This window comes from Molothrus ater, chromosome 6 (genome assembly GCF_012460135.2).
Source record: "Molothrus ater isolate BHLD 08-10-18 breed brown headed cowbird chromosome 6, BPBGC_Mater_1.1, whole genome shotgun sequence".
In the NCBI taxonomy this organism is placed as follows: domain Eukaryota; kingdom Metazoa; phylum Chordata; class Aves; order Passeriformes; family Icteridae; genus Molothrus; species Molothrus ater.
Genome location: NC_050483.2, coordinates 26,425,330 through 26,450,456, shown reverse-complemented (window position 1 = coordinate 26,450,456; position 25,127 = coordinate 26,425,330). Strand labels below are relative to the sequence as shown.

Here is a 25,127-nt window from a genome sequence, read left to right as displayed (position 1 = left end):
GAATATTAATCATCAGTCTTTTAGGGCCATTTAGGTGGCCTAAATCCTTTTCTTTTTATCATGAATAGAAGCCTTCTTGCACCAACAGGGTAATTGAAAAAGAGAGATTCAAGCATTTGTGAAAATAGGAATGCAACTGCTTTAGGGTAGGTTCTTCAGATGCAGAATGGATGACTTCCTCCTTACATTTAGATGCTAGGATTGCAGGTCTCATACTTGACATTACATTGCAGGACAGCTTGGCAGAGCCATGTGTCACTCTTTCCAAGATAGGCAAATATTGAGACACAAGGGCCTTTCACTGCACAGTTCAGCAAAGTGCTCATTTTGCAGCCTGTGTATGTGTTTTTTCTTTCCTATTCTCCCTTCTTGCCCAGTGCACCTCTTATATACAGAGCTCTGTTTCTGGAAGAATTGTAGGGGTATGACATTTGAGAAACTCTTTGTGGGCTGCTGGGGAGGATCATGTGAACGATTAGCAGTGTTTTGTTGGTTTTTTTTTAATTGGGATTGTCAGCAAGTGCCAGGGTATGACCTGCTGCTACTGCTAGAGCTAACAGATCAGCCAGTGCCTGCATATGGAATGGCAGGTGGACATGCACTTCTCACTTCTACACCAATGCTGCTCTTTAGGCATGTTCAGGAGTTACATCTGTTTAAAATACAATTTCTCCTTTTCTTATTTCATACTGGAAAGATGAGTTTGTTATGTAGGATTTTGGTCTTTTTCACAAGAGCTGCTAGTAAAAGACAAATGGTGTCTCTAAATAAACACAATTTTCCATAGAGGACAATGGATGTTCTGTCTAATACTGACAGCAAAACAAATACTCAGGAATTAAATCCTGTATGTGATGGAATTTACCACAAGCAGCAGTACTCAAATAGCTGACCTGTTCAACAGTAACAATGAATTTGTGAATTAATCTAAAATGTTAATATTTCTATTTAATTTGTATGGAGTTTTCTCTCCAGTTGTTTTCACTAATAGAACTATTTTTTTTATAAAGATATACTAAAAATTTATTTCTTCATTTATGGAATAAATATGTGAAAAAATATGTGAGTTACTACAAACAGTAATGTAAATCATATTCTTTGAAATTTATCAGATCTAAAGACCCAACTCTTAAGATTTTCAGCAACTAACTTCTACTGAAATCCAGAGATGTTAGGAACTTCATACCACTGAAAATCTGACCCATGAGTACTTACTATGGTGCAGATATCTTACTGAGTGCCAGAGAATAAAGGCAAGTCATTCACATTCACCAGGTACTCTTGGAAGAATACTCACTAGTGATTCTTAGCAGTAGAAAGAAGGTTGGAAGGAAAAAGGCATGTAACTTGCTTCATTGTTACTTTATTTCACTTTCCAATTTGAGAAATAGCAGTTAAAATATTTTATTAAATTACCCAAGACAGTAACTATATCCTGTCAGAAGCACTGCTATACTTAAACACAGTAAGAAATCATCAATCAAAGCTTAGAAGTTGATAGAAAAATAGGGTCTGTCTCTCTTTTCACAGATGCAAAAGATCTGTTTGCTGCTGTTCTACCCGGATTAACACATTTGCATTAAGCACAACAGTATTCATACTGCCAGTTCCTGGAGTGGAGGCTCACACTGTCTCCTGGAAGGTGCTGACAAATAGCTCTGCAGAATATAACAGAAGGAAGCTAAGCGTCTGGTGGGGAACAAACTACACTTGAGTAGTCAAGAGCACTCATAGTTTGCCCTCCTGCTTGCTGTTCCCAGAAATCTGCCCTGCAGGACAAACAGCAGCAGGTGGGAATGACTGGGGGGATTAGTAACGTTATGTTACCTTTAGCTGGCAAAAATGGTGACCATCCTTCTCTGTTTCCTATGAGTTAATTTACTGATGTCTTTAGAAAATACTTCCTTATCTTACTAAAAGGAATTAAATTAACTAGAATTCCAGAAAAACCAGAAACCCAACTGATGGCATGTTCAGATTTGACTCAAAGCAGAACTGGTTTGAAAATAATATAGCTGACAAGTTTAGCAAATAGAAAGGTAAACAAACTCTGTGGAGCAATGGCAGCCTGTGAAAAGAGATGCCTAAGATGGAAAAGCCTGAGGGAACAGGCAGGATGTAATGGATGTGAGACTCAGGATGTCTCTGTTTGCAAGCAAAGCAAGCATCAAAACATACCAGTTCTGTTTGCAGAGATAGTGGGAAAAGAAGGCAAGGGAACATTAGGCTGAGTTGTAAGAGAAAGTGGGATGCCTGCACACAGAATTAATCCCATTAAAAGGAAATTCTGCTTCATAAATGCCTAGCTCAAATCTCAGCCAGATACTAAAAAGTAACATGACTAAAACTTTTCTAAAGGAAGCCAAAACTAGGCAGGACTTGGAAGATCTGGGAAAGCATAGCTCCTTCACTGGGCTGCCTTGAATCAATGACATTCAATCACCAATGCCAATTCTTTCCTAACAGAAAACTTTTTTTTTAAGTAGTACCTGTGCCTTTTTGAAATCCAAGTTTCAAAGCTGGCTGTTAGGGAGCCTTCTGCACCACCACATTACTGTCTTCTCTTATTGCACAAACGAATGGCACAAGCTACCCAACCCTCCCCTCCAGTGCCTGAGCTCTTTGGCCAGCCTGCTGTTTACTTTCGCGTGCAGACCAGCTAATTTTGCGTTGCCATAAGGACTGGAAAGCAGAAGTGTCTGTGGTCACACTGGGTGGCTCCTTCTGTGTTTATTTTCAGAAGGCAGCTGGCAGGCAGAACTCTGGTGATAACCTGTGTCTGCCATACCTGCTGATGCTGCTTGTTGAACTGGCCCAGATCTCCAAAAGTGCAACAGCCTCTGAACAGTGTGGTTTTCAAATACTTACATTAAGGCCTGTGCCAACAAGCCATAATCTCACCCCACCAACTCATAATTTTTTATTGCAAGTGAAGGCAGAACTGAAGCTTAATGCCTAACTGAAGCCAGCCTAATGCAAATAGTATTTAGCTTATTTCCCCAAAGATACAATCCTAGTGCTATTACTTTTGCTGAACAGAAAATTTATCCAAGTCCAAATTGGTGCTTTAAAAGAAATGTTAGTTTGGATGTATTGGTGGAAAATATGTTTGTTGATTTAATTGGATTCAAGTGAACATCTGAAGTCCTCCCAGTTTATTTCTCCTCAGCCTCTCAACGGACAGTTTCTCTGAAGAAGTTGCATCTTCTTTCAGCTGATACAGATCTCCCAGTCAGCATCAACACCCAGGGCTAAGTTTTCCAGTGTCAGTGCAAAGGTCTTCGTATCATATGTGAAAATCACTTCTTTTTTTTTTCCATCTGAACAGGACAAGAGAGTTTTCTATTTAATTTAAGAAGAATTCTTCTGAAACACAGCTACATGTGACTCTACAGTTTTTAGTTCTGACTGTCCCTGCCACTGATGGAGAAAGGATTGATTAAAAATCATATAGAAGTCAAATCTTCCCAGCACACATATAAGAATGCAGTGGAATAAGAAAGTAAATATTTCTTTTTTTCTGATCTTTGAAACTATGGTACATCAAACTATGGAACTACTTAAGAATTTTTCTGAAAAAAAATCACCCTGGTTTTTGCACAGGTGTTCCTCCAGGCACCCTTGACAGGTGGAGGCAGAAATTACATTTACCCATAACTCTCAAAGTAAGGGACATGCTTGAAAAGCAACCAGAAATTGTAAGCCCTTTCTGTAGCTGCTACAGCCTATCCCTATGGGATACCTCACAACTTCTAGAGATCATATCACATATAGTCAGGAACTCCAGAACTTTTGGATGAGCATGGAAACAAAGAGTAAATCTGGGTTTGTCTGCAAGTTTCCTGTTCTAGACTAGGCAGGTTAACAGACCTGAGCAAATGGGCTTTAATTTGAAGTGCCATCTCTGCTCATGTTGTCTGAATGTGTTCATTCCAAACCACATTTACTGATGTATTTATCATCTTTCAAAGTCAGTGTTCTTCAGTTCTGCATGCAGTATTAGTGGTGAACAGCTGCTCATTCCTTTCACTAAATTCCATCCTTGATATAAAAAAGTAACAAAGAAAGCTAAACAAAGAGGCTTCCTAAGCTGTAACACTTCTTCTGCAGACTTGTCAGTTTGACACCTCTAGTGAATGGCAGCAGAGCAACAGAATTTGAAAAAATTGCAGTAAAAGAAAAGTCAATTCATTACCCTTGGCACTGGCTGTCACAAAAGTGGGTTGCTTTCCAAATCCCAGAATTATCACCCGTTCAACTACACATGTAGTGTGGTATTGTCCGCTTTCATCTACACAGCTGAAAAAAGAAAATAACTTCATATACATCAATTTCTTTCCCTCAGTATAAATCGGTATCACGCAAATATTATTACTTCAGTCTCATCCTGAAAGCTCCCTATACTGGTTTCCTTTCCTCTATTTATCTTTCTCTTAAAAACAAGTAAAGCTTTCTCCCACTGTCAGCTGATTTTTTCACTGCATATCAGATTTCACAGTCAGAAGAAAAACAGTTTGAGAAACTATTTTAAGGCAAAAAGCATGGCTTTTGGAACCAGAAAAGTTCTGGATTTGCAGAAAACAGTAGTTAAAACTCCTAAATATAAATGTAAAGCTAATTTTAACATTTTTTTCACGTAAAATATTTCAATTTGAGACAAAATTATGTTTAATTTTGTAACTAATTCAATTTTTATTAAAAAGCTCTAAAAAACCTCAAATCAAATCAAAATGCACCTCTTTTTTAATGAACAGGATGTTATTAATCTCAAAATTATTTTTTCCAACTTCAGATTTGCTAGCAATTTAGCAACATTTTTCTTTCCCATCCTGAATTTTTAAGCTTTTCAGATTTCATGTTCCATATAAAGAGATTTGAAGTATACTTTTAACCACATTATACAAGCTAAACTAGTTTTGCTCTGTGTTAAATTTTGTAGCTTTAGGACCAACTCCTGCATACTTTTGAAGCTTGAAGGACTAAAAAATGCCTGCAGAATCACCATTTATGCATTACACAGCCCTCTGTGCAATGTACCTCAAGAGTAAAAGTGTTATAGTGACATATTTGGCATCTCTTTGCGTTTTAGGTTTTGTCACTGAACCTTTGCAGGTGGTATCCTCTTGTGCCTCCCTTCAAGTGTTTTTCTTCATGCTAATATATATGGTGAATTTGTTGATTACTTTGGGAGACTGCAAAGATGTGGTTTTGGTTCCCAGACAGAAGCACTGAATATCTCAGGTTGGAAGGGACACATAAGAATCAAGCTAACTCCCTGCTCCTTGCAGGACTACCTAAACCTAACCATGTGGCTCAGATCATCATCCAGATGTGCTTTGAACTAGGAAAGGCTTGATGCCTTGACCACTTCCCTAGGGAACATGTTCCAGTGACTGACCACCCTCTCAGCAAAGATTATGTTAGAAAACAAAACTTAGAAAATATAAACACTCCAGGTGTTGCATACTTGCAAATCTCCCGATTTATCTTTTTTATCTCTCAGATAGGCTGTACTCTTTCTAACGACTTCCTTTATATTTGTGTCAATCTGCAGAATCTCGAGTCTGACTTGACTGAAACAATATAAGACAGCTCAGTATTTCATGTGTCACTGCCTTCAGACTTCTGTAGAACACTGTTTACCTCTGCAGTTTTATGACAGATGGTGCACTCTCTCAGACTTCACTAAGCAATAGATGAGACTAATACTGCTACCTTTGTAAGAAGGCCTCATGAACTAGAACAGGCATTTACAGTGACATTTGTGTTGGTGGCTTTTGTCCATGATTGCTGTTACCTGGAAGAGAGAATGTTCTTGTGGAAAGTGAATTTCCGATACAGGAACTGCTTCTTGTGGAGATATTGAAATGAATGCCCATCATCAACATAGAGCTCACCTATGGCACAGGCCTGTGAAACACACCAGATAAAGCACAAATTAACAGCAGCTTCTAGTGTTGAATAATTAAACTGTCTCACTATATGTTATGCTTCATATTGAAGGTGTGTATTTATTTTTCTTTAGCAGTTTGTATCCCTGGAAGGCTCAAGCAATCCAGCTCTGAGACTGCCGGACATCCTGGTTTTGTAAATTGATGCAGGTGCCATATGTCACCTCTTTATTAGCAAAGACAGTTGTAGGAAGTTCCCTCTCTGTGTCCAAAAGAAGTTTGTGGCCTGCTCATTCTCTGCTCCTCCCTCCAAGGGACTAGACAAGGGCTGAAAAAAGTCAGAAAAATATTCTGGCTCTGCTATGCTCAGATAGTCATGCTTAGAGGGGACAGTGGGGGAGAAGTCTGTGTCCCCTCAAACAGCACAAGTGGAGAAGAGCCATTGGACACTCAAATGTAGATGCCATTGTTCTGATCAAACAGGGCCTACAAAGGTCAGATGGAGTAGAAGACGTCTTTGTAAAAAGGGAACACTATCCCAGCATACCTCTGCATCTAAGGCCACGTGGAGTTCATAAGAAATATCTATCATCCATTCAGTGGATTTTCCAGCTGAGGTCTTCAGAGGTATCACAGTGCCCCCTCGCTGGAATACAGGAATCTGCAAAAACACAAAGTCAGGGCAGAAAGATTCCCGCACTCCGATAATGGAATTTTAATGAGGTTCAGAGATAACAGAAGTTTGCTCAACTTAGAAATGAACTTTTACCACAAATATATAAAGAAAATCATTCAGCTAACAATGGTAATAGTATTAAACTTCTGCATGTATTTAAGCAAAATAATTTTGCTTGGAAAAATACTGTTATATCATCTCATTTTACCACCAGGACACAGTAGGGTTTAATCTAACAACAGAGGAGATGGGAGTTTTATACAAAAGCTATTTTAGATTACATTTCTACAAAGAAATTGAACTGTAACTTTTCTGATCCTGAATATTGACAAAACAAAAGCTTGGGTTTTTTTTCTCTTCCATGAAAGTAGCATTTTAAAAAAAAACATACATTCTCCAGTGTTACTGGAATCTTCACTGTGCCCGCATCTTCCATTCGCTTAAATTTTCTGAAATCGTACCAAATCTAGAAAAAATGAAATAAGAACGAGCGTGACACATATGCCAAAATCTGTTCCCTCTGTAGACACAGTTACTCTCCTTAACTTGTCAGTATTCCTAACAACCTATTTGATTGGCAAGAAAAAGCATTTACTTTTAAATTAAATGATCTTCTGGATGGAAAGAATAAATTCTAATTTCTGAAGCACAAAAATTATCTGACCTTTTCTACAGTTTGCATAATGTCTTGTATGTCTTAAAGCATCTGGAAGTGCAAAACAATGAAACACTTTTTTTTTTTTTAAATATAGTTCTTGAAAAAGCAGATTTATATTGAAGTGAAAATTAACAACAAAGCTGCTAATAACAGGTGACAAAAGGGAGCTGTATCTGAATCTCCCATGCACCACACTTGGCAGCAGGTTTAAGCTGTTTAAGCTAATGTGCCAAGCACTCAATTGCCACAGAGATCTTGATAAAAGTATTTTCCTTAACTTGTCTGGAGAACCTAGTCTGTTTTTCTCCTTAAACTGAGAAGAATTCTAACTGTTCTCAGTTAGTGGAGTCACAAGGCTCTGCATGGTCTCATACACTCCCTTTTGCTGCTTACTCTCTGGAGTCTTAGGCTTTTCCTTAGCAACTATTTTCCCCAAATAATTTTCCTTCCTCCACTGCTGCTGTAGCCAAATGCTCTTTGTAGGAGTGAACCACTGTGCCATCCGATACCTTTATTTCAGAGAGGAACTGCTCTCTGTGTGAGTCAGTGTTTGCTATACATGTCCCAGGCTACTGAGGCTTGACTTGTTAAAATTTCCCTCCCTACAGTTTCTCTCTGATTTCCTTTTGACCTTTCTTCAAAGTTCCCTTTTTTTTCTACATAAAATAAGAAGTTTAACCCAAAGAGAAATACATGTAAAAAGGTAACTGACAATGTAGGGAAGCTGTTTCATGGTGATTGATGAGCAAGCTTTGAAGGGAGATTTAAACTGTAGGTGACTTGAAATTTGTGCAGCAGCTCGTGGAAAAGGAAGAAAGCAAATTAACTGTGAGCCAAGCAAGCAAGGCATCAAGATGAAAGGAAGGGCTCGGAGTGGCACAGCATGGCCAGCGAAGACTTGCCACAGCATTAGTGCTCAGCAGTTATTAGATGGGGAGCCGGAAGGTTTCTGCATAAAATACTTATTTGAGATGAATAGTTGGGCAATTCATATACATCCTTACCTCCTCTGACCCTGGAAACAGAACTGTCACTGTCTTGGCCTCTTTCTCTGTGACTGGATGTACCAACAAAGCATTTCCTGGAGAAAAACATAAATACAGCTATGGTCCTCAAGGCTGCATCTTCCCAGAGCAGACCCTGTGTGCTCTGGGGTTGTCAACCTCCCACAGCCATTCCAGGAGCTTGCTTGGGCATGTCATATGCTTAGGTTCACTTTCTACTGAAGAAAAAGGCTTGTGTAGTGGGCTGATGGCTGACTGACTTCAGCAGCCAGCCATACCACAGTACAAACCAATAATGTTTGGGTGGTAGTTGTTTACTACTGCCATTTTTGAAGCAGATCTTAGCTGCTCTACTGAACTTGATGTTTCAGGTCAAAAGCAATAATGTTTTTTCAAAGTGACTAGTGAGATACAACTGAGTTTTTTTATCTCCTATGTCCTCTGTTTTCAAAGTGCTGTTAAAAGGAGGTCCCTTAAAGAGGTCTCAAGTTCTATATTCGATTATAATTTTTTTAAGTGTTGGGTAGTGTTCTTTTTCTCATGCAACACCTTAAAAATATTTAACTCAAGTTGCAGGGAGTAAGACACCTGCTTACCCAGCATGTACTCATTTTCCACATCAAAAGTTTCCATTTTCCCTGGAAACTCTATCCAGAGAGACCTGTAGAAAAGAAAGATAATGGAATTCAGTTACATTTTTCCTCTCCAATCAACCTGTTCAAGTCTTTCTGGCATTTTTAGGCTCCATTTTTTCCCTCTCTTTACAAGGCACAGTTACCAAGAACTGAATACAGGGTAAGGTTCTCTTTTGTGTCAGTGACTCAAAGTGCCTCTTTGCCCTTGCTAAGAGTCCCCAGTACAGTATGGGTTAGGACACTCCATTATACCTATCTTTACATCTGTGGCATCAATTTCTTCCCTCCTGCCTTCTTCATTACAAACTTGCACTACATCTGCCTTCCTTCTATCAAAGGAGAGATAAATGAGCCTTTGTGTCCCAGTCTACCAGCAACGCTGGCCCCTGATGAACTAGTCCCTGCAGCACAATCCTTCCTGTTCTCAACAGCTCCCTGCTGCTTTTTATAGAAAGTCTCGCCTTGGGCACACCTGAAAAACCTGCACCAGAAGCTAATTTTCAGTCTTTTCCAAAAAAGTGTAGTGTAATAACCATCTGGTTATGGAACAGAAGTTGTATATTTAAAGTTTGAGAGATTATGACAACAACAGCTTGTTAAGAGACAGGGTCTGGGTTTCTTTACACAAAAGCCTGGCTCACCTGCTCACTCACAGGCATCCACCTCTTCACTGCAGTCCTGCTGCTCGTGTGCTTGCTAATGAGACACACTTTCCATTCTGCTTGTCTCAGTGAGAAAAATACACTTCCCCTCTAATTCTGTACCTACTGCAGCAAACTTAACACAATGGAAGTGTGATTTAATACTGTGGGCAGTTCACATGCCAACAAAAGCTTCATTTCAAGAAAGACAGAAACCCACTGTTTCTGTCAGTGCATAAAACAGGTGCATTTACACCTACATAGGTCCAGACAGACACTCACACTACTAAGTCTGTAATGCAAATTATCTTCAAAACTCAAACCACTCAACCCTTATCAAAAAGACTGTTATGTTTCTAAAACATGTAAGATGTATCTACATAACAAAATATAAAGGCAAATGTGAGCAAAAGAACAGTTCTAGGGCAACCGCAAACACAGATTATAATACAAACAAACACAGATTATAATCTATACCAGGGAGATTAATGACATTAATCTCTTTCCAAAAGAAGTGCTGCATTCAGTTCCACAGAGGTGCACTTTTAAGAGGTTAGAGAGCAACAGAACAAATAATTTATTTTGTAATTTAATTTCTGTTCTAGATTATTAAATTCTCTACTAAAAGAAAAATTATAAGCAATACTGCAGAAAAAAGTGATAAAACTATTAATATGAAATAAGATTTTATAACAGTAACAGTTAAGCAGTAACAAATATTTTCATGAGAGGCAAAATGGCAGTTACATTTCTAGGTCAAGTTCACAGTCTGTTAAGCACTGTTTTATGTACTGGTTGGACTACTATGTGAAGGTCTTTATCACGATGAAAAATTTGAAGCCCAGACTACTCTAAAAATTTCAAAGACTGCAATGGGTTTATTGAATTAGTGTGTTCCAGGTGTCATTTGGGGAAAAACTCAGGACATAATTTTCCTCTGAAAGCCCTAACAAAGCTCACAGAATGCATGAAAAGATAATTCAGTATTAGAACTTTTGTCTGATTTTCTCCCTTTTAATAGTCAAATAAGTAACTACAAAACTAAGAGGTGGTAATTTAACCTCCCTTCTCCAAGTAAGCTCCTGCAGGTACCCTCTAGGCCTGCTGGCTCATGCTCTTACCTCATGACGGGTTCAGCTGCCGTGTGTGCCCGATAGAACAGAGTGTATAAGTAGGGCAGGAGGACGTAGCGCTCTCTAATGGCTCTCCTGATGATCTGGGTGTTCTTCTCCCCAAAGAGCCACGGTTCGCGCCGTTTGCTCTCCATGTTAGAGTGACCTCTGAAGAAGGGCTGGTAGGCTCCCGCCTGATACCAGCGAACAAGTAACTCTGGCTCTGGATCTCCAATAAACCCTCCCACATCAGCTAGATATTGCGCAGACAAATGAAAATACACAGTTTTGGAGATTGCTCTGGAAAATGTGAAGCTCTCCTCGAACAAACATCCCAAGTGTATAAATCCATGCATTTCACAGTTTGCTCACTGTTCTGTTCAGCTGTTGGGCAGCTGCTTGTCCAAATAAGTGTAAAACACCAGTGCAACAACTTATGCTTTGAAAAAAAAACAAACTGAAGAGAAGTTTTGAAGGCTAAGTGAGTGATTTTCCCAGGGACAGAGCACTATCACAGTGATGCTGTAAACAGAACACTACCCAAGGACTGCTGCTCCAGATGGAACAAAAACACTGCACAAAAGTTAGTGGAGAGAGACATGCTGGTGAGAGCCAGGTTTCAGGCTTCTGAAACCAGACTAATCTGTGAAACCACCTGGAAATGCAGAGGGCTGTTAAGCTTTCCACTGTCTGTGTTGAAGTCTACCTTGGGAATACAAACTTGATGGCACAATTTATGCACAGTGAGAAGCTCATTACCTCCACAGAAGGAAATCCCTGCCATGTTGATGGTAAGAAGCATTGGAACGGATATTTTCAAGTAACTCCACTCTGCTTTGTTGTCTCCAGTCCACACTGCCCCTGGAAATTCACAGTTTCAGGATTATGCAGGAAAATTGAATGTATATCTCAGTTCATGCTTGCAGTTAAGGAAAGAAGACAAGAATAATCATGAACTACTTTGGAATTCCTGTACATTACACCTTTCTTTTTTCTTTATACATCTGTGCTCCTGAAATAGGCAATAAAAACAGCTATTGATTTATCAAATGACACAGATTGCTGTTCTACCTTTGACTCATACACACCTTGCCAGCCTCTCCTGATTTTTTTAATCACTTGCACTCTTATGAGCTTACCACATCAGTATTTCTTAAACAGTTTCTGTACTCTCTAGACTACTATCCATCAAACTTAATATAATAAAGCAGCAAAGAAGGGATCCAGCTAATCCTTACTGACCATACTTCTGTGATCCAGCAAAGAAAGATCGTGTGAGGACAAAAGGTCTCTCTTTTCCTGAAGAACGTCTGATGAGTCCTTCTGCAGTTGCCATTTGCTGAAAGTCACGAATAGAAAAGTCAGGAAGACAAACTCTTTAATTAGGGTACTTTCTACACTGTCTTTTTAGCCCTTCTAAGGCAGAAAAACTAAGACAATCCTGTTCCCAGAAATAATACCTATTATTAAATAACATGTTCTTATTAGAAGACATGAAAAGATTCAGTAGTCACACCAATGTAATTTACATTACTATGGTAGTAAGGCACAAATGATGTCACATTTTCTTGTGATGAATCACAGTTTATTTTAAACATTGCAATATCCAGCAGAGTTTCAGGCCTTGATGAAGGCTATAGAATACCTACTACTGTGTGAAGTACCACATCACACATACTCCATGAGAATAACTGCAGTTTGTGTCTCCAGATACTCCACCTGGTAGAATCCATAGAGGTTGTGTACTTCCCGATGCTCCCAGTTGTTGTAGTGCACAGCATCTTTCTGCATTGTTAGTTCTGCCTCCTTGAAGACCGAAGGCTCATTCATATCATTCCATACAAAGAGGATATTAGTGGATCCCTGTGACACAGGGCTTCAATTAGGTCATGACAGAGTCAATCCTGTGATTTTGAGTGTTTATCTCAAGTGGGTGTCAGGCCAGTCTGGGGTATGAGTAGAAACAGCGGCACAAAACCAAGACTTGGTAATTACACTTCTCAGGTCACTTGAAAGCCCCCAGTTAGTCATCTCATCCCTCTCAGAGGCCCTTCTAGTCAGGGTAGCAGCCTGCAAGGCCACTTGATCTTTGCAATTCTTACAAAACTCAGTTATGCACTTGCTATTCCTGCTTTCTTGTGAGGGAAAGAGGCAGGGAAAAGAGAAGTATAAAACAGCCACTAGGAAAAATCAGAGAAGGCCAGAGGTAAAAGCTGGAGAGAAAAAGCAGCATGGGAAATATCTACTATGCATGTCTACTAGGGAAGTGATTTCAACAACTCTACTGCAAACTAGGACTTTGAAGCAGGGTGGGAGGAACTGGAGGTGCGCAGCAATGGTCACCCAGACACTTTCAGCACTAGGCAGGAAGGTCAGGATGAAGTGACTAAGGTGTGAGAGTGCACTTCCACATCACTCCTTGTGTGCTATCATGGTAGTAAAGGCTGGAATAGCAGCACCTGTTTCAGTTTATGGGTTCTTAAAATGCCTGCAGTTTGTCCCTTATATTGCTGCAACTAAGAGTGTGTGTTCACTGGTGGCATATGGGTTCCAACTGGCTCAGTGTAGATATGTCCATGGAGAAAATCCTTTTGTGGTACTTCAGCTTATCAAGGTATTTTCCTATACACAATAATAGAGCTACAAAGGCCAACAAGTTGCTTAAACAGTATCTTCTCTCTTCTCCCTTTTCAGGCTTTCTGGGATATGTAGATCAGAGCAAATAAATACAAACCTTGTATGTTTTGAAGGCAAATTGATCTGCGTACCATTTTCGCACTTCAGGATTGGTGAAATCCAGGTAACAAGAGGAACCTGGAGATGTTGGAGATCCCAATTATTTATCTGATTTTAAGAATATTGTCTTTGCACCTATATACAATGGCCTAAAGCTACAATGGTTTCCATAGGCAGCAATAATGTAGTTGCTATTTTTTCTGAAATTAAAGCTCAAGACCAAATTCCAGGCTGACTTGGAATTCAGCACACCCTTTGCCATGTTGTGAAGATCAACACACTTAGATTCAGGAGGTCTGAAGCTAAGCACCATTTAAGGATGTCTGCTAGCAGTTTCAAATATGTTCACATGTGAACAAGTAGTCAGGGAAAGACATCACCACTGGTATTCTGAGCTGAAACAGCAAAGTGTCACTGAGAAGCTGAATAACGACATCCGACCATGCTACTAGAAGTTGCAATATGTCCTTAATTTTTCCCGTAATCATTCATTTGCCAGGACTGTGTGCTTCCTGTCTGTAAAGAAGGGAGACAACCTCCTCTGCCTCCCTGCAATGAGATCTTCTCATGAAACATAATATGTCAAATCACTGTGTTACTCTTGAATCAAAGTCTTCCGGATCAGGGTTCACTAAATTTCATCCAGCCTACATAAGCTGTGCTCATTGCAATGGACCAGACTGCATTTCTGTGTCCAAGACAAGCTGGGAAGAGGAATGGCTGTTCTCATCAATAAATCCAACTCTTTTAGTTCTAGGCACTGAGACTAGCTGCACATCCAATCGACATAAGAGAGGCAATTTATACAGTTGAGGCAATTGGGACATGATGGGGAGGACCAACCCTCCCCCATTATTATAAATTATATTAACTTTTAATTTTTATTATAATTATTAATATTTACAACAAATGTAAGGAATTTTCAAGGAATAAAAGGAATTTGAAAGGAATATAAGAATTCAATTTTGCTTCCATGCATACCAATTAAACTACTCTATAAAATTTTTAAAATAAACAGCTTAAAATATAAAGACACAGTGTTTTTTACCTGGCCAACAGATGCCCTCAAAATCTTGCCCATTCTTGTCTTTCACAAAATATCCCTTTTCTTTTGCCTGTGCATACAGGGTATACGAGGGATCAACCTTAATATGAGGATCTACGATGACCACAAGCTACCAGAGTAAGAAAATAAAACACATAATTAAGATCAGCTGTGCTTAATAAAACAGTAAGAGCTCACTTTTGCTAAAAGGCAGAGAATGACTTCATCTCAGGTAAAGAGAGCTGTGTCCCTAGTTTAAAAAGCAGATACCAGTTTTTTATATACTGTGTTAGACATGTGTACAGGACCTGAATTTACAAGGAGTACATGAACTTACCTGTCTGAAATAAATTACAAAAGCCATTGTTTCAGATAAAAGCAAGTACCATAACCCCTAAAAACAACCTATTTAATTCACTGCTGTACTCTGTGAACGGGAAAATATCTGACTTATGTGTTCATGTGCCTGCTTAAAAGCATACACCTTAAGACAGTTAAATTTGTTTTAGTTTGTGTATCATACAACAGCAACGAGTATTGTGTTTTGCAGTTACATTCTGCTGCTTTACTGCAGAGCTGAGAAAGTACTATAGCTCCAATTGAGAGACTATAAAACTTGAATACTGTTACAACAATCCCCTGTTCATTGACTTTTGGCAAAGATCAAGCATTAAGCAATTCTACAACTCAATAATTCCAAGGAAAATATTTTAACTGTAAAAACAGAAATACAGAAACACAAAGAAAAGCTGAAACAACCACAGAAAGTATCAATGGTGAAAGATCATGTTACAAAGAAAGATTTTCTGCTGTGTTCATCAGTGCTGAGCTGCTTCTGTAAGATGGAGTTTCACAAGGGTCAAATTAAGCTGGATTGTCAGGATACAGAACAAGCTACTAAATAATAAAATTGTATAAGGAACTGAATTAAACAATGGAGCTTGCATGCTAGAAGCATCACCAGATGGCAACACAGTCTAATTTAATGTGCTGTAGTTCACCTGATTCCAGTATCTGAAGTACCAGGCTTAAAGCTAGATTGGGTAGATTCACACTACAGAGAAATCTTTTCTTTCTTCCTGCAATATTATTTACCTTGCGTTTTTTCTTCCTGAGATGTTCTTGCATCTTTTTGGGGTTCTGGAATTTCTTTTTGTCCCAAGTAAAATACCTCTTGCCATCTGTGTGCTCTATATCCAGCCATATGACATCATAAGGAATGTCATGTGCATCAAAGCCAGCATCCACTGCCTTGACATCTTGTTCATCCTCATAATTCCACCTGCACTGATGGTAGCCCAGAGAAAAAAGTGGGGGCAAGGCTTGAGTGCCTAGAAAGAATATATGAATAAAGACAAAACTCTCAATAAATTCAGTCTTTCCACATTATAAGGCGGCATGTCTTGATACTTGTGATACATGTCTTGTGACTGGCCGTTCTATCCCCCTGTGTTTCACCTCTTCCTCTAAGGGTGCAGTTTCAGATAGCAGTGATTATGCTGGCTTCTCAATTACAGGCAAGTTTGACCAACTGTGAATGCTAGGGAAAACAAGGATAGAGGCCTGTCTTCACAAAGCAAGAACCTTTGATCTACACACTGCAGTTTGGGAACAACTGGCCTCCTGCACACCATGGGCTAGGTAAATGTTGACGCACTCTTGGGTACAGCATGTTCCTCAGACAATCTCCTGGATAAGCGTGCCATTCTGACTCCAGTTATGTCAGTTAGTACCTGTCAGTTGTGCAAACTGCTTGAAGATATCAAACGCAGTGGGTCCCATCAGCAGGAAAACATCAATGATCCCACTTTCTGACATCCAGCGAACATCAGTTAGAGGCACTGCTCTCTGCTTAGCAGTTTCTGCAGCAGATCTGGATGGAGTGTGCTTAGAAGGAAAACAAGGTAAACCTAAATCTCTCTCTCTATCATACTTCTATTCAATGAAGGAGCAAATAGGGAAACACACAAAATTCACCACCACATACCTGGCAGGTAGTAGGAATACACACTGAATGTTTCTTATAAATCCTTCACAAATTCTTTACCTTGCATACCACTTACACAAAGTAGAGTAATAGGTTATGAGAAAAAATGAGTAATGAGTGGCAAAATATTAAAGCATTTCCATAATTAATGACTGTGAATTTTCTGTATGATCTTTGAGTAATATCTATTTCATTAATAAAAAAAAATAAAACTAACCACATAATGCAGTGCTGGAAAAGCAGATTTGCTTGTCATTGTTTCAATTTTAACAGAATTCATATGTTTGTGTTTCAAGAGTGAGTTCCTTTCCTGAACATATTTCTTCAAGATCAATTACATTCCACAGAAGAATGAGCCTGCTAAGCAGAAGTCTGTGGCAATTCCAACAATTTAAATACTCATAAAAATTTCTCAAATCCAAGTGAATGTCAAGATTTTTGTCCACCATTTTTTCTGCCTTCTACATCCATGCAGATTTTTTCTATGCATTTTCTCTCTGTCTCCTCCTGTAGATCTGTTAAAATACAAAATCTGTAACTTGGCTCTTGAAAGGAGTGATCTCTTTGTTCTTTTAGTTTAATACAACAAATTTAGCAATAGGGAGGACAGGAGGAAGAGACTGACAATTCTTCATTAGTGAGGAAAAGATAAATCTCCAATAGTGTTAAATTCCTGTTGGCCTTGTCCTGAAGTGTTTTCTTTTGTAATTTAATTCTGAGGAAAGTGAATAACTCTCACCTCAGCTACTGCCTTTGTACTAATATCCACCAGTGTTTCTGAAGAGTTCAGCCAGAAGATCCCTGAAGTTCTGTTAGGCTTGTGTGCTAAGAGAAGGGGTACTGAACCATAAATACCTATTTTGTCATGTATCTTGTGGCCGAAAATATCCAAATTATAAAGCCGGTAGGCATCGCCATCACTAGGACAAACAAACAGATGTGTTTGTTACACATAAGCATCTTGCACTAGGCTAGTTTTAATTTTATTGCTGTCTCACTAAACCTGGTGAATACTCAGTGAGTGCTCTGTGTTCTAGTCCTTTGTTTAGCATCCAGAGCTGAAATGTGGACTGCTTAGATTATTGCTTATTTGTTTTGGTCCTCACTATCTGAAGCAAATGAGAGTTTTGCTGCCAGGGAGACTACTGTGAGTTTGCTTTAAATCCTAAAATATTATTTCTGAACTCTCCCATCCTCCCATAGAATTGCTCTTTTATGAGTTCTGCTGAAACATGACCAATCCTGGAAGTCAGAAAAAAACTGCATGGAAAATTGGGAGAGAACAGAAAGGGCCATTCATGAAACTGCACACTAGGGAAAGAAGAATGCCTTACTCCACATGGATAGGGGCTACAATTCAACTAACTAAAATATTAAACTAAAATACACATATCTCAAGCTCTTGTCTGGGTTAAATTATTAATACTATGTTATAGCTCTCTCTTACAAAGCAAACAAAAAAAAGACACTGCATTCACTAGCAACCTGATGCCTTGACACCTTTACCTGGTGTTTTTCAGAAGAAGTGTTTCTGTGTGTTGTGGTATTCCATAAACATGGTCATATCCATGTAAAGAGAAGTCCATGCCTACAGAAGTAGGACCTGTGGAAATAATATTAAATTATGAGAATGCAGAGTTCATAGGCTTATCTGAAAGGAATAAAGCAGAGCAACATAACTGGATTAACCAAAATAAAATAGGTTTTAATGTTTCAATAATTAAGTCTTTCATGCTTCCTTTTAACTTCACTTCCATTATTACTTCTGTTCTATAGAGGTAATGTTTGAAACAGATTTTATTATATTTATTTTGATTTTGAACTTTTTAACAAGATAAAATGAATCACTTTACCAGAAAAAATCCCAAATCCATGCAATCACGGGTCACTTCTTTATTTGGTAGTGAAACTGCTTAAAATTATCTCCTGTTTCTACCCCTACCTAAAAGCTAAACTTTGCAGCACAGCGAACTTTAGGATCTGAATTGTCTGTTTCCCACTGGTCTTCTCTTCAGCCTCAGCCAGGGGAGTAGCATGCACAAGAGTCCCCACCAATGATATCATCCTGTCACACTACTGAATCCAGAGCAACTTTTGGCAGGCAACCAGAGATCCTGCAGACTGACAAGCAGTGGCTTCAGGATCAGAATCTGACCATATGGACTTTATTCCTCTGACACAGAAAACACAAAAACATGATGCTGGCCTAAGACATGAGAAATAGTCTGAACAACAAGAGCAACAGCTTCCTGCCCTCTGTGTCTTGACTGTGAACTGAGGAAGTTTCTGCCACCAAAAGAAATTGCTTTCAGACTTCCCTCCTTCTACTGCAGTTGCTGGGTAGTGCTGATCACTACAAAAGTCTGCATGATAATGGTAATGGACAAAGCCAAGCAACTTAATTAATATAGAATACAATGGGATGGACAGCAGATCATCATATATTTTGGCAATTTATAATTTAAATTTTATTTGAGTTACCGCTCTCATGTGTCTATAACCTTTGTCTTTATCACTTAAGATTGCTCTGTATTCCTTTTTTTAGTCCACACTTAAAAGGGTTTCTTTGTGACAATTATTAATGCTTAGATATCATGATTTCTGATATGTCATGAGAATAAACTACAGGTGAAGTCAATGTTATGTACTAATACTGAAAAAAAAAAAGGAAAAGGAAATAATGTATTATATACAATATACACATGCAAAGTCAGACAATGCAGATAGTGTTAATGCTGTGTCAGAAATGGCATACAGTGAATTGATGAAATGGGTCACATTTAATGTGTTCCCTCTTGAACACAGATCAAATGAATATTTGCAGAGTTTTTGTCAAATTGTTACCCATCACTGATTTCTGATTAAAACAAAGTTAAGGCAACTGAAAAGCAGGAACAAGTGGGACATTGATAAACATTAAGCAGCTAAACAGAAAGCAGACAGAAATATGAATGAACATGGCTATATATAAAACAGTAAAGCTGTTTTCAGAACTAGACTGAGACTTACCATGAGCTTTGATGTCTAAGAAACTGCCAAATTTCTCTTGCCAGAGATCTAGATCCTCTTGTTTTTCCTGTACAAATAAAAATAGGTAAGCCTAGCAAATGAAACCTCACACATCATGTAGTTTTAAGAAAAACATGATTGTTCACATGAGATTTATACTGCTTTTTTTTTTTGGCCACATATGGCTAATATAAATAAATCAAAACCACAACTCAGATTCAGCTCCAGGAATTTACACTGAAGAACTGATGTGCATATGTTGTACACAAGCAGTCTGCTACAGCATAAAAATACTATTTGAGATCTTAGGCAGAATCACAGAATGATAGAATAGTCCAGTTTGAAAAGGACCTCAAAAGATCACACACTCCACCCTTTAATGGTACAGGGAGCCTTGATGAGATTATTTAGCAGCCAGTCCAAACAAATCTTGAAAAACTCCCATGATGGGACTATGCCAAATTCCTGGGAAGGTTGTTCCAGTGAGTGATTATTCTCACTGTGAAAAATGTGTTTCTCCTTGATGTTGAATAAATTTATGAAATGCATGGGTAGAACCAAACAGAAAAAACACATACAAACAGAACCAACTCACTCCCCCAAATAGTAAAGGTCAGACACAGAAAAAGCTCTTCAGACACTCTGGAGTGTCTGTAACTGATACTTTTAACCTCCTTGTGTCCTGTAATTCATTGTCATAGAATTTACACTTCTTGCAGTATCTTCCCTTGTTTTCTTTTCTACATTCATCCCACAGTAAGTGGACGTGGCCTCTTGCAGCTGTGTGCTTTCCCTGGCAGAAATCAGAGCTCAAACATAAGTATGCTGAAGGCAGCATAGCTCCTGCCATTTATAACAGGATAGCAGAGTAAGCAGGCATCTGCTCTGCAGGGGGCTAAAATTATATCCCAGACACAACTCAGCGTCCTGGGAAAACTGCTATGTGCCTCTATGTGCTGCCAGGACCTGGTCTATTTTAAGAGAGAATTTTATTTCTGTATTAAGCCTGAATGTATGTGGAGACATATTTTTTGACTGCTATAAAAAGGTCTTGTTCTTTTGAAACTCTCTTTGCAATGAACAGGGAATTTGAAAATGACAAATATCACCACAAAGCTCCCTTTTACACATCCACTCCAGCTCAAATAAGAGAACAAAAGAGAAATAAATTAGTAATAAAAAGGCTATAGAAAAAAATTTTGGGGCTAAATCTACCTGACTGATGCCTTCTACAAGGTGGTAAAACACACAAACCTTCCTTCAACTATGAATTTGTAAAATATCTCAAAATGTTATACCAGGTCCTTTTTTGAAGGTGGTTGGATTGTATTTATGAACATACTATAGGGCAAAATGAACATGTAATTTAATTTTCTTTTACAAAATATTCCTGCTTGAATTGCAGTAAGTATGGGTTACCTTAGAGGAATCACTTGCTGCCTCCTCATTTTGTGCTGTAGGTTTTCTAATGAAAACAAATACATAGAAATAATCAGTTTATTGTTAATGGCTACTGCAAGGGATCAAAGCAGTCTGCAGCTAATTGATCTGGAATGTGTTTGTTAAAACTTCCCCTAGTATTTACTGTACTAATGAAGTAAAAGAGAAGTCACGTTTCAGTGCATAAGAGCTTTCAGAAATTGCAATTCCATACTTTATTTTCAGCTACAGCACAACCAATATATACGATGATGTGATAGACAAATGCTGTACCTGTCACTGGGAGGTGGTTGTAGGTGCTCAAAATACAACAAACCATTGGAATTCACACTCATAACAGTCTCACCCTTGGACTGCAGCTCAACTTGGAAGGGGTTTGCTGTGACTCGAAGTTTGTAGTCCTCATTAACACTTGACAGTACCAAAATACCTGCCTCCTTGTGGGATATGAACAGTCTGGCAAATGAAAAGCAACAACACCTTTATATCAATCAACAGCACATGAAATCCACTGCAACTAAATAACAATAGATACAGAAGGTGGCTAAGAATATCTGCATACGTTACACAAACCTTAAGGCTAATGTCAAGCCAAAGAAGGCCAGAAATACATGCTGTGCTCAGGGTTCACTGCATAGTGCAAAAAGTGGCTACAGAACTGCCATGAAAACTATCCAGAGCTTGCACTCCTTTCACATTAACAGGTAATGCCTTAGGTAAAAACTTTGCATTGTAACAAGTAGGCTATTTTCTGATTGGGTCAAAGAGGCTCAGTTTTCTTGTGTGTATGATAAAGCTTTCTCTATTTTTTAAATACTTTCTTAAGTATTTAACATAAATTTTTGAAAGTAAATAAACCACATGCATTTTTGTTTTCTCTTCCTGTAGGAACTTTATATTGCAGAGAGACAACTGTACTGTAATATAAAGGAGGAAGCTGTATAAGATATTGAGGTGCTAAATCATCATCACTTAAATCACCCATCACTTACCTCTGGGTGGTAGGTTCCTTTATAAGAACATCAGGAACTTTGTATCTTGTTTTGAGAGGAGATGCCTCATCAATTTTAAGTCTGAAAATATTGCCTTCTATTTCATAAATTTCTACTTGTAGAAGAACCTGTGAGCAAACAGATAAACTCATAAGGATAAAAAATACTTATTTTTAACACAGCATCACCAAACACTTACTGTCTGGAAAAAAAACCAACATGCCTGCTTTCTGATTGATTGTTCTTTAGCATTGTTGAGAGTAAAATTCATCATCCATATGAATTTATACCAGTTAACTCTACTTCACCCCTTTGAAGAAGCAATGCCTTTTAAGTGAACTCTTTATCTTCAAGCATCTGATATCTAGCATTACAAAAAAAGAACTTATTATTTTGAAATAGTGGAGAAAACTCTGAATTAAAAATATTTTTTAGGAAAAAAGTCTTTTATTCAGAACTCTCTTTTTTCATACAGCCATTAATTTTTTAAAACTTAAATGCTGATTAGTAAGGACATATTTAGGCTGATAGTTTGCATTATCTCTCAAATACCTACCACTGAAGAATCTCAAAACCTGTAAATATTATTAGTTGTGTTGACAATATTCACTGCTCTTTCTGTAAGCACCCTCTATGGTAGCTCACCTTATTCTCCTCGTGAATGATTTGGAATTTGACATTCTCATCACTTAATGTGACTGAATCCAACAAAACTCGATACAAGGATTTTCCAGGACGTAGAAGTTTCTGACGCCTGTCAAGACAGAAATTTATTTTTGGTCTCCCCAGCTCTTGTAGCTTATATCATACAAAGGGACATCATATTGTTAGAAATGTTTATTTAATCATTTTTATTGAGCTTTTATTGAGCTTGAAATACAATTATTAGCACTTTAAGTCAAGAAGAAAAAGAAGGAATATAATTCTGAGCACACCTAAATGCTTACGAATGAGATGTTAGAGGGGTTCAGGGGTTCACCCATCACCACTCTGTGGCTTTTTATAATAATAATAGTCTCAAGTGTCCAGTTCTTAGCTATACAATTCCATTATTGTTCTTTCATTTATCCCTGAAATTTCAGTTGAATAATCTATTTTTTCATTTTCTGTCATATATCCCTGCAACTTACAATGAACACCTTCTACATTCTGGGGTGATGAAATACTGTGTGTTTGTAATGTGTGACCTTCAAATATGCACCAAGCAAATTGTTTCTTGATAAATTTGAAGACTACAGAGTTTTGACTACAGCTTTTGGCCCTGATAATGTTTTTAGGTCAGAGATCCTGAAATAAAGGCTCTTTCAACTGTTTGTAGAATTCTCCATGCCAAACCCAGGTTTTATGAAGTATTTGAAGATAAGCGTCTTGGACGCTACCTTAAAGACAAACTCCTTCATTAATAAACCAAATATGTCAGTGACTAATTGGTGTAACAATAGACAATCATTTCTTTCAGTCAGCACAGGAAGGAACACAACAAAGGGAAGAAAAAAGTCGAGAGCACAGTTAGAAATGGGATGAGAAATATGACTTAGCACAAGGTTAACTTTAAGGGACTAGTGAGCTAGAATTTAGATTTGACACTGAATTCTGGGCAAGGTACTTGCTCAACAGAACTGTAATCACACACTCAGCTATTGTCACAGACAAATGATTTCTACTACTTTGAACTGCAGATGGTCAAGAAACATCAGTGTCAAGAGTACAATCTGTATCTGAGTGCACTTAAATTAAAATATTGCTGGGCCTTTGTCAGATGAGAGGACTGATCCTTTTGAACTTTAACAGAAGACATTCTGGGTGTAAGACTACATGTTTTAAAGTCCGCTGATTATTGCTTGCTGATAGGTAAGTGGAATGCTCACCTTTGGAAGATAAATCCTGAAAGTAGCAGACTTGCTGTGATTAAAAGTCAATGCATAACTACACTAAAATTCTCCATACCTGTAAAAAGCAATCTGGTTGCATTTCTTAAAGTTGCTTTTGTCCACAGCCTCATCTTGGACACTAGAAAGAGCAGATAAAGGAAGTATTTAGATGTGTCCATCACACACCTGCTGAATGATCAAATGATGGGGATCCTTTTCAAGAGAGGTCAGGATTAAAAACAGTGCAGGAAACTCGGGTCCAACATAAAATGTGATGGACATTGAACTACTGTGCTTAGATATGGGAAGAGTTTCTTATACATTTAGTTTCATGCTGAACCATTTCTTTTTGAACCCTGAAATTTTGAGAAATGATTGAATCTATGAGTAACAGAGATGGATTTCAGCATAGCTGAATTCTTATGCATTTTGAAGCCAGACCTCACTCTGCAGTCATTACGGTTAATTATTATTTTCCAGTAATAAGAATGGAGAAATGGGGAGGACTGGCAGAAAAGAAATACTGCACCCTTTTCTTCAACCTTCAGTGGGACCGACAAAGGAGGGAGGCTTCCGATGGTCCCGCTGACAGCTCTGTTATCTTAGGCTTGAAGTAACTTTTAGATTTATTAGATAACAGTAAATATTTTACTTGCCTGAAAGAAAATGGGCTGCCAGTAGTGTCTATTATCAAAGTATTTCCCAGATTATGCTGGGCTCAGATGGAAAGGAATAAAGTATTAGTTCTGGCAGATAAAGTATTGATGCTTACGGAATACTTATTAATTATATACATGCAATATAGGAAATGCAGACGGCACCCACTGAGGCTCAGTCACAATTACAAGTCCTCGATTATTATTTGAGATCTCACAGTGACCGTATACTTAGATCACTCAGCCCTTTCCATTTTTGATTGAAGACAAGTGTGTCCTTTCGGGTTTTGCTCCAAGTTCGTGTGCCTCTGTTGGCGCATGAACGCGGTGCAGCCCGAAATACCCCTGGCGCTGTGGTTCCGCTCGCTGCTCCGCTCCGCCGCGGGAAGGCTGTGTCCGGGCAGGGCGGCGAGGACAGCACGGCACGGCCCCGCACGCCCACCCCGAGCCCCGAGCCGCTGCATGGGGCCGGGTCTGACCCCGCCGCTCCCCGCAGAAACCGGTGGAGCCTCCCCGGCACCCGCGGGAGCGAGGAGAGGGCCAGCCAAGGAGCGCCTCCCCGGCTGCGTTACCTGACTCCCCCCGGTGTCCCCGCCTCCATGGCGGAGCTGCCCCGAGCAACCCCCGCGGAGAGAAGGGGTGGCGACCCGCCGCGCCAGCCGGGGAACGCCGCGGGCCCCAAACGCGACCGGGCCGGCGAGTGACACCCGGGGGCGGTGACAGCCCGGGCCCAGCCGAGAGCGGCTCCGCCCAGCGCCGCTCTCGCCGGCCCAC

General features: G+C 39.0%; 1 protein-coding gene across 1 annotated transcript; it reads right to left on the bottom strand.

Annotated features, from left to right (window-relative positions):
• Nucleotides 1–1,347: 1,347 nt before the first annotated feature.
• GANC (glucosidase alpha, neutral C) lies at nucleotides 1,348–25,116 on the bottom strand. Its single transcript, XM_036383230.2, has 24 exons — nucleotides 24,926–25,116; nucleotides 23,774–23,836; nucleotides 22,472–22,580; nucleotides 21,827–21,954; nucleotides 21,108–21,290; nucleotides 20,814–20,859; nucleotides 19,395–19,461; nucleotides 17,892–17,988; nucleotides 17,125–17,305; nucleotides 16,132–16,285; nucleotides 15,494–15,729; nucleotides 14,402–14,528; nucleotides 13,352–13,431; nucleotides 12,337–12,480; nucleotides 11,860–11,956; nucleotides 11,377–11,478; nucleotides 10,627–10,870; nucleotides 8,826–8,890; nucleotides 8,230–8,306; nucleotides 6,959–7,033; nucleotides 6,439–6,552; nucleotides 5,798–5,910; nucleotides 4,196–4,299; nucleotides 1,348–3,320 (listed from the first exon to the last, which is right to left on the bottom strand). Exons 1-24 carry the CDS (start codon nucleotides 24,952–24,954, stop codon nucleotides 3,211–3,213), a joined length of 2,745 nt encoding a protein of 914 aa, XP_036239123.1. The 5' UTR covers nucleotides 24,955–25,116; the 3' UTR covers nucleotides 1,348–3,210.
• Between the last annotated feature and the right edge of the window lie 11 nt (nucleotides 25,117–25,127).

What these genes read in the sequence shown, in the direction of transcription:
- GANC (XM_036383230.2), bottom strand. Translation starts at nt 24,954, where the DNA reads ATGGAGGCGGGGACACCGGGGGGAGTCAG. An exon ending in TCATTCACGAGGAGAATAAG is followed by an intron (nt 21,955 to 22,471) that starts GTGAGCTACCAT and finishes GTTTGCTCACAG; the next exon opens with GTTCTTCTACAAGTAGAAAT. An exon ending in TCAGGAAGAAAAAACGCAAG is followed by an intron (nt 14,529 to 15,493) that starts GTAAATAATATT and finishes TTACTCTGGTAG; the next exon opens with CTTGTGGTCATCGTAGATCC.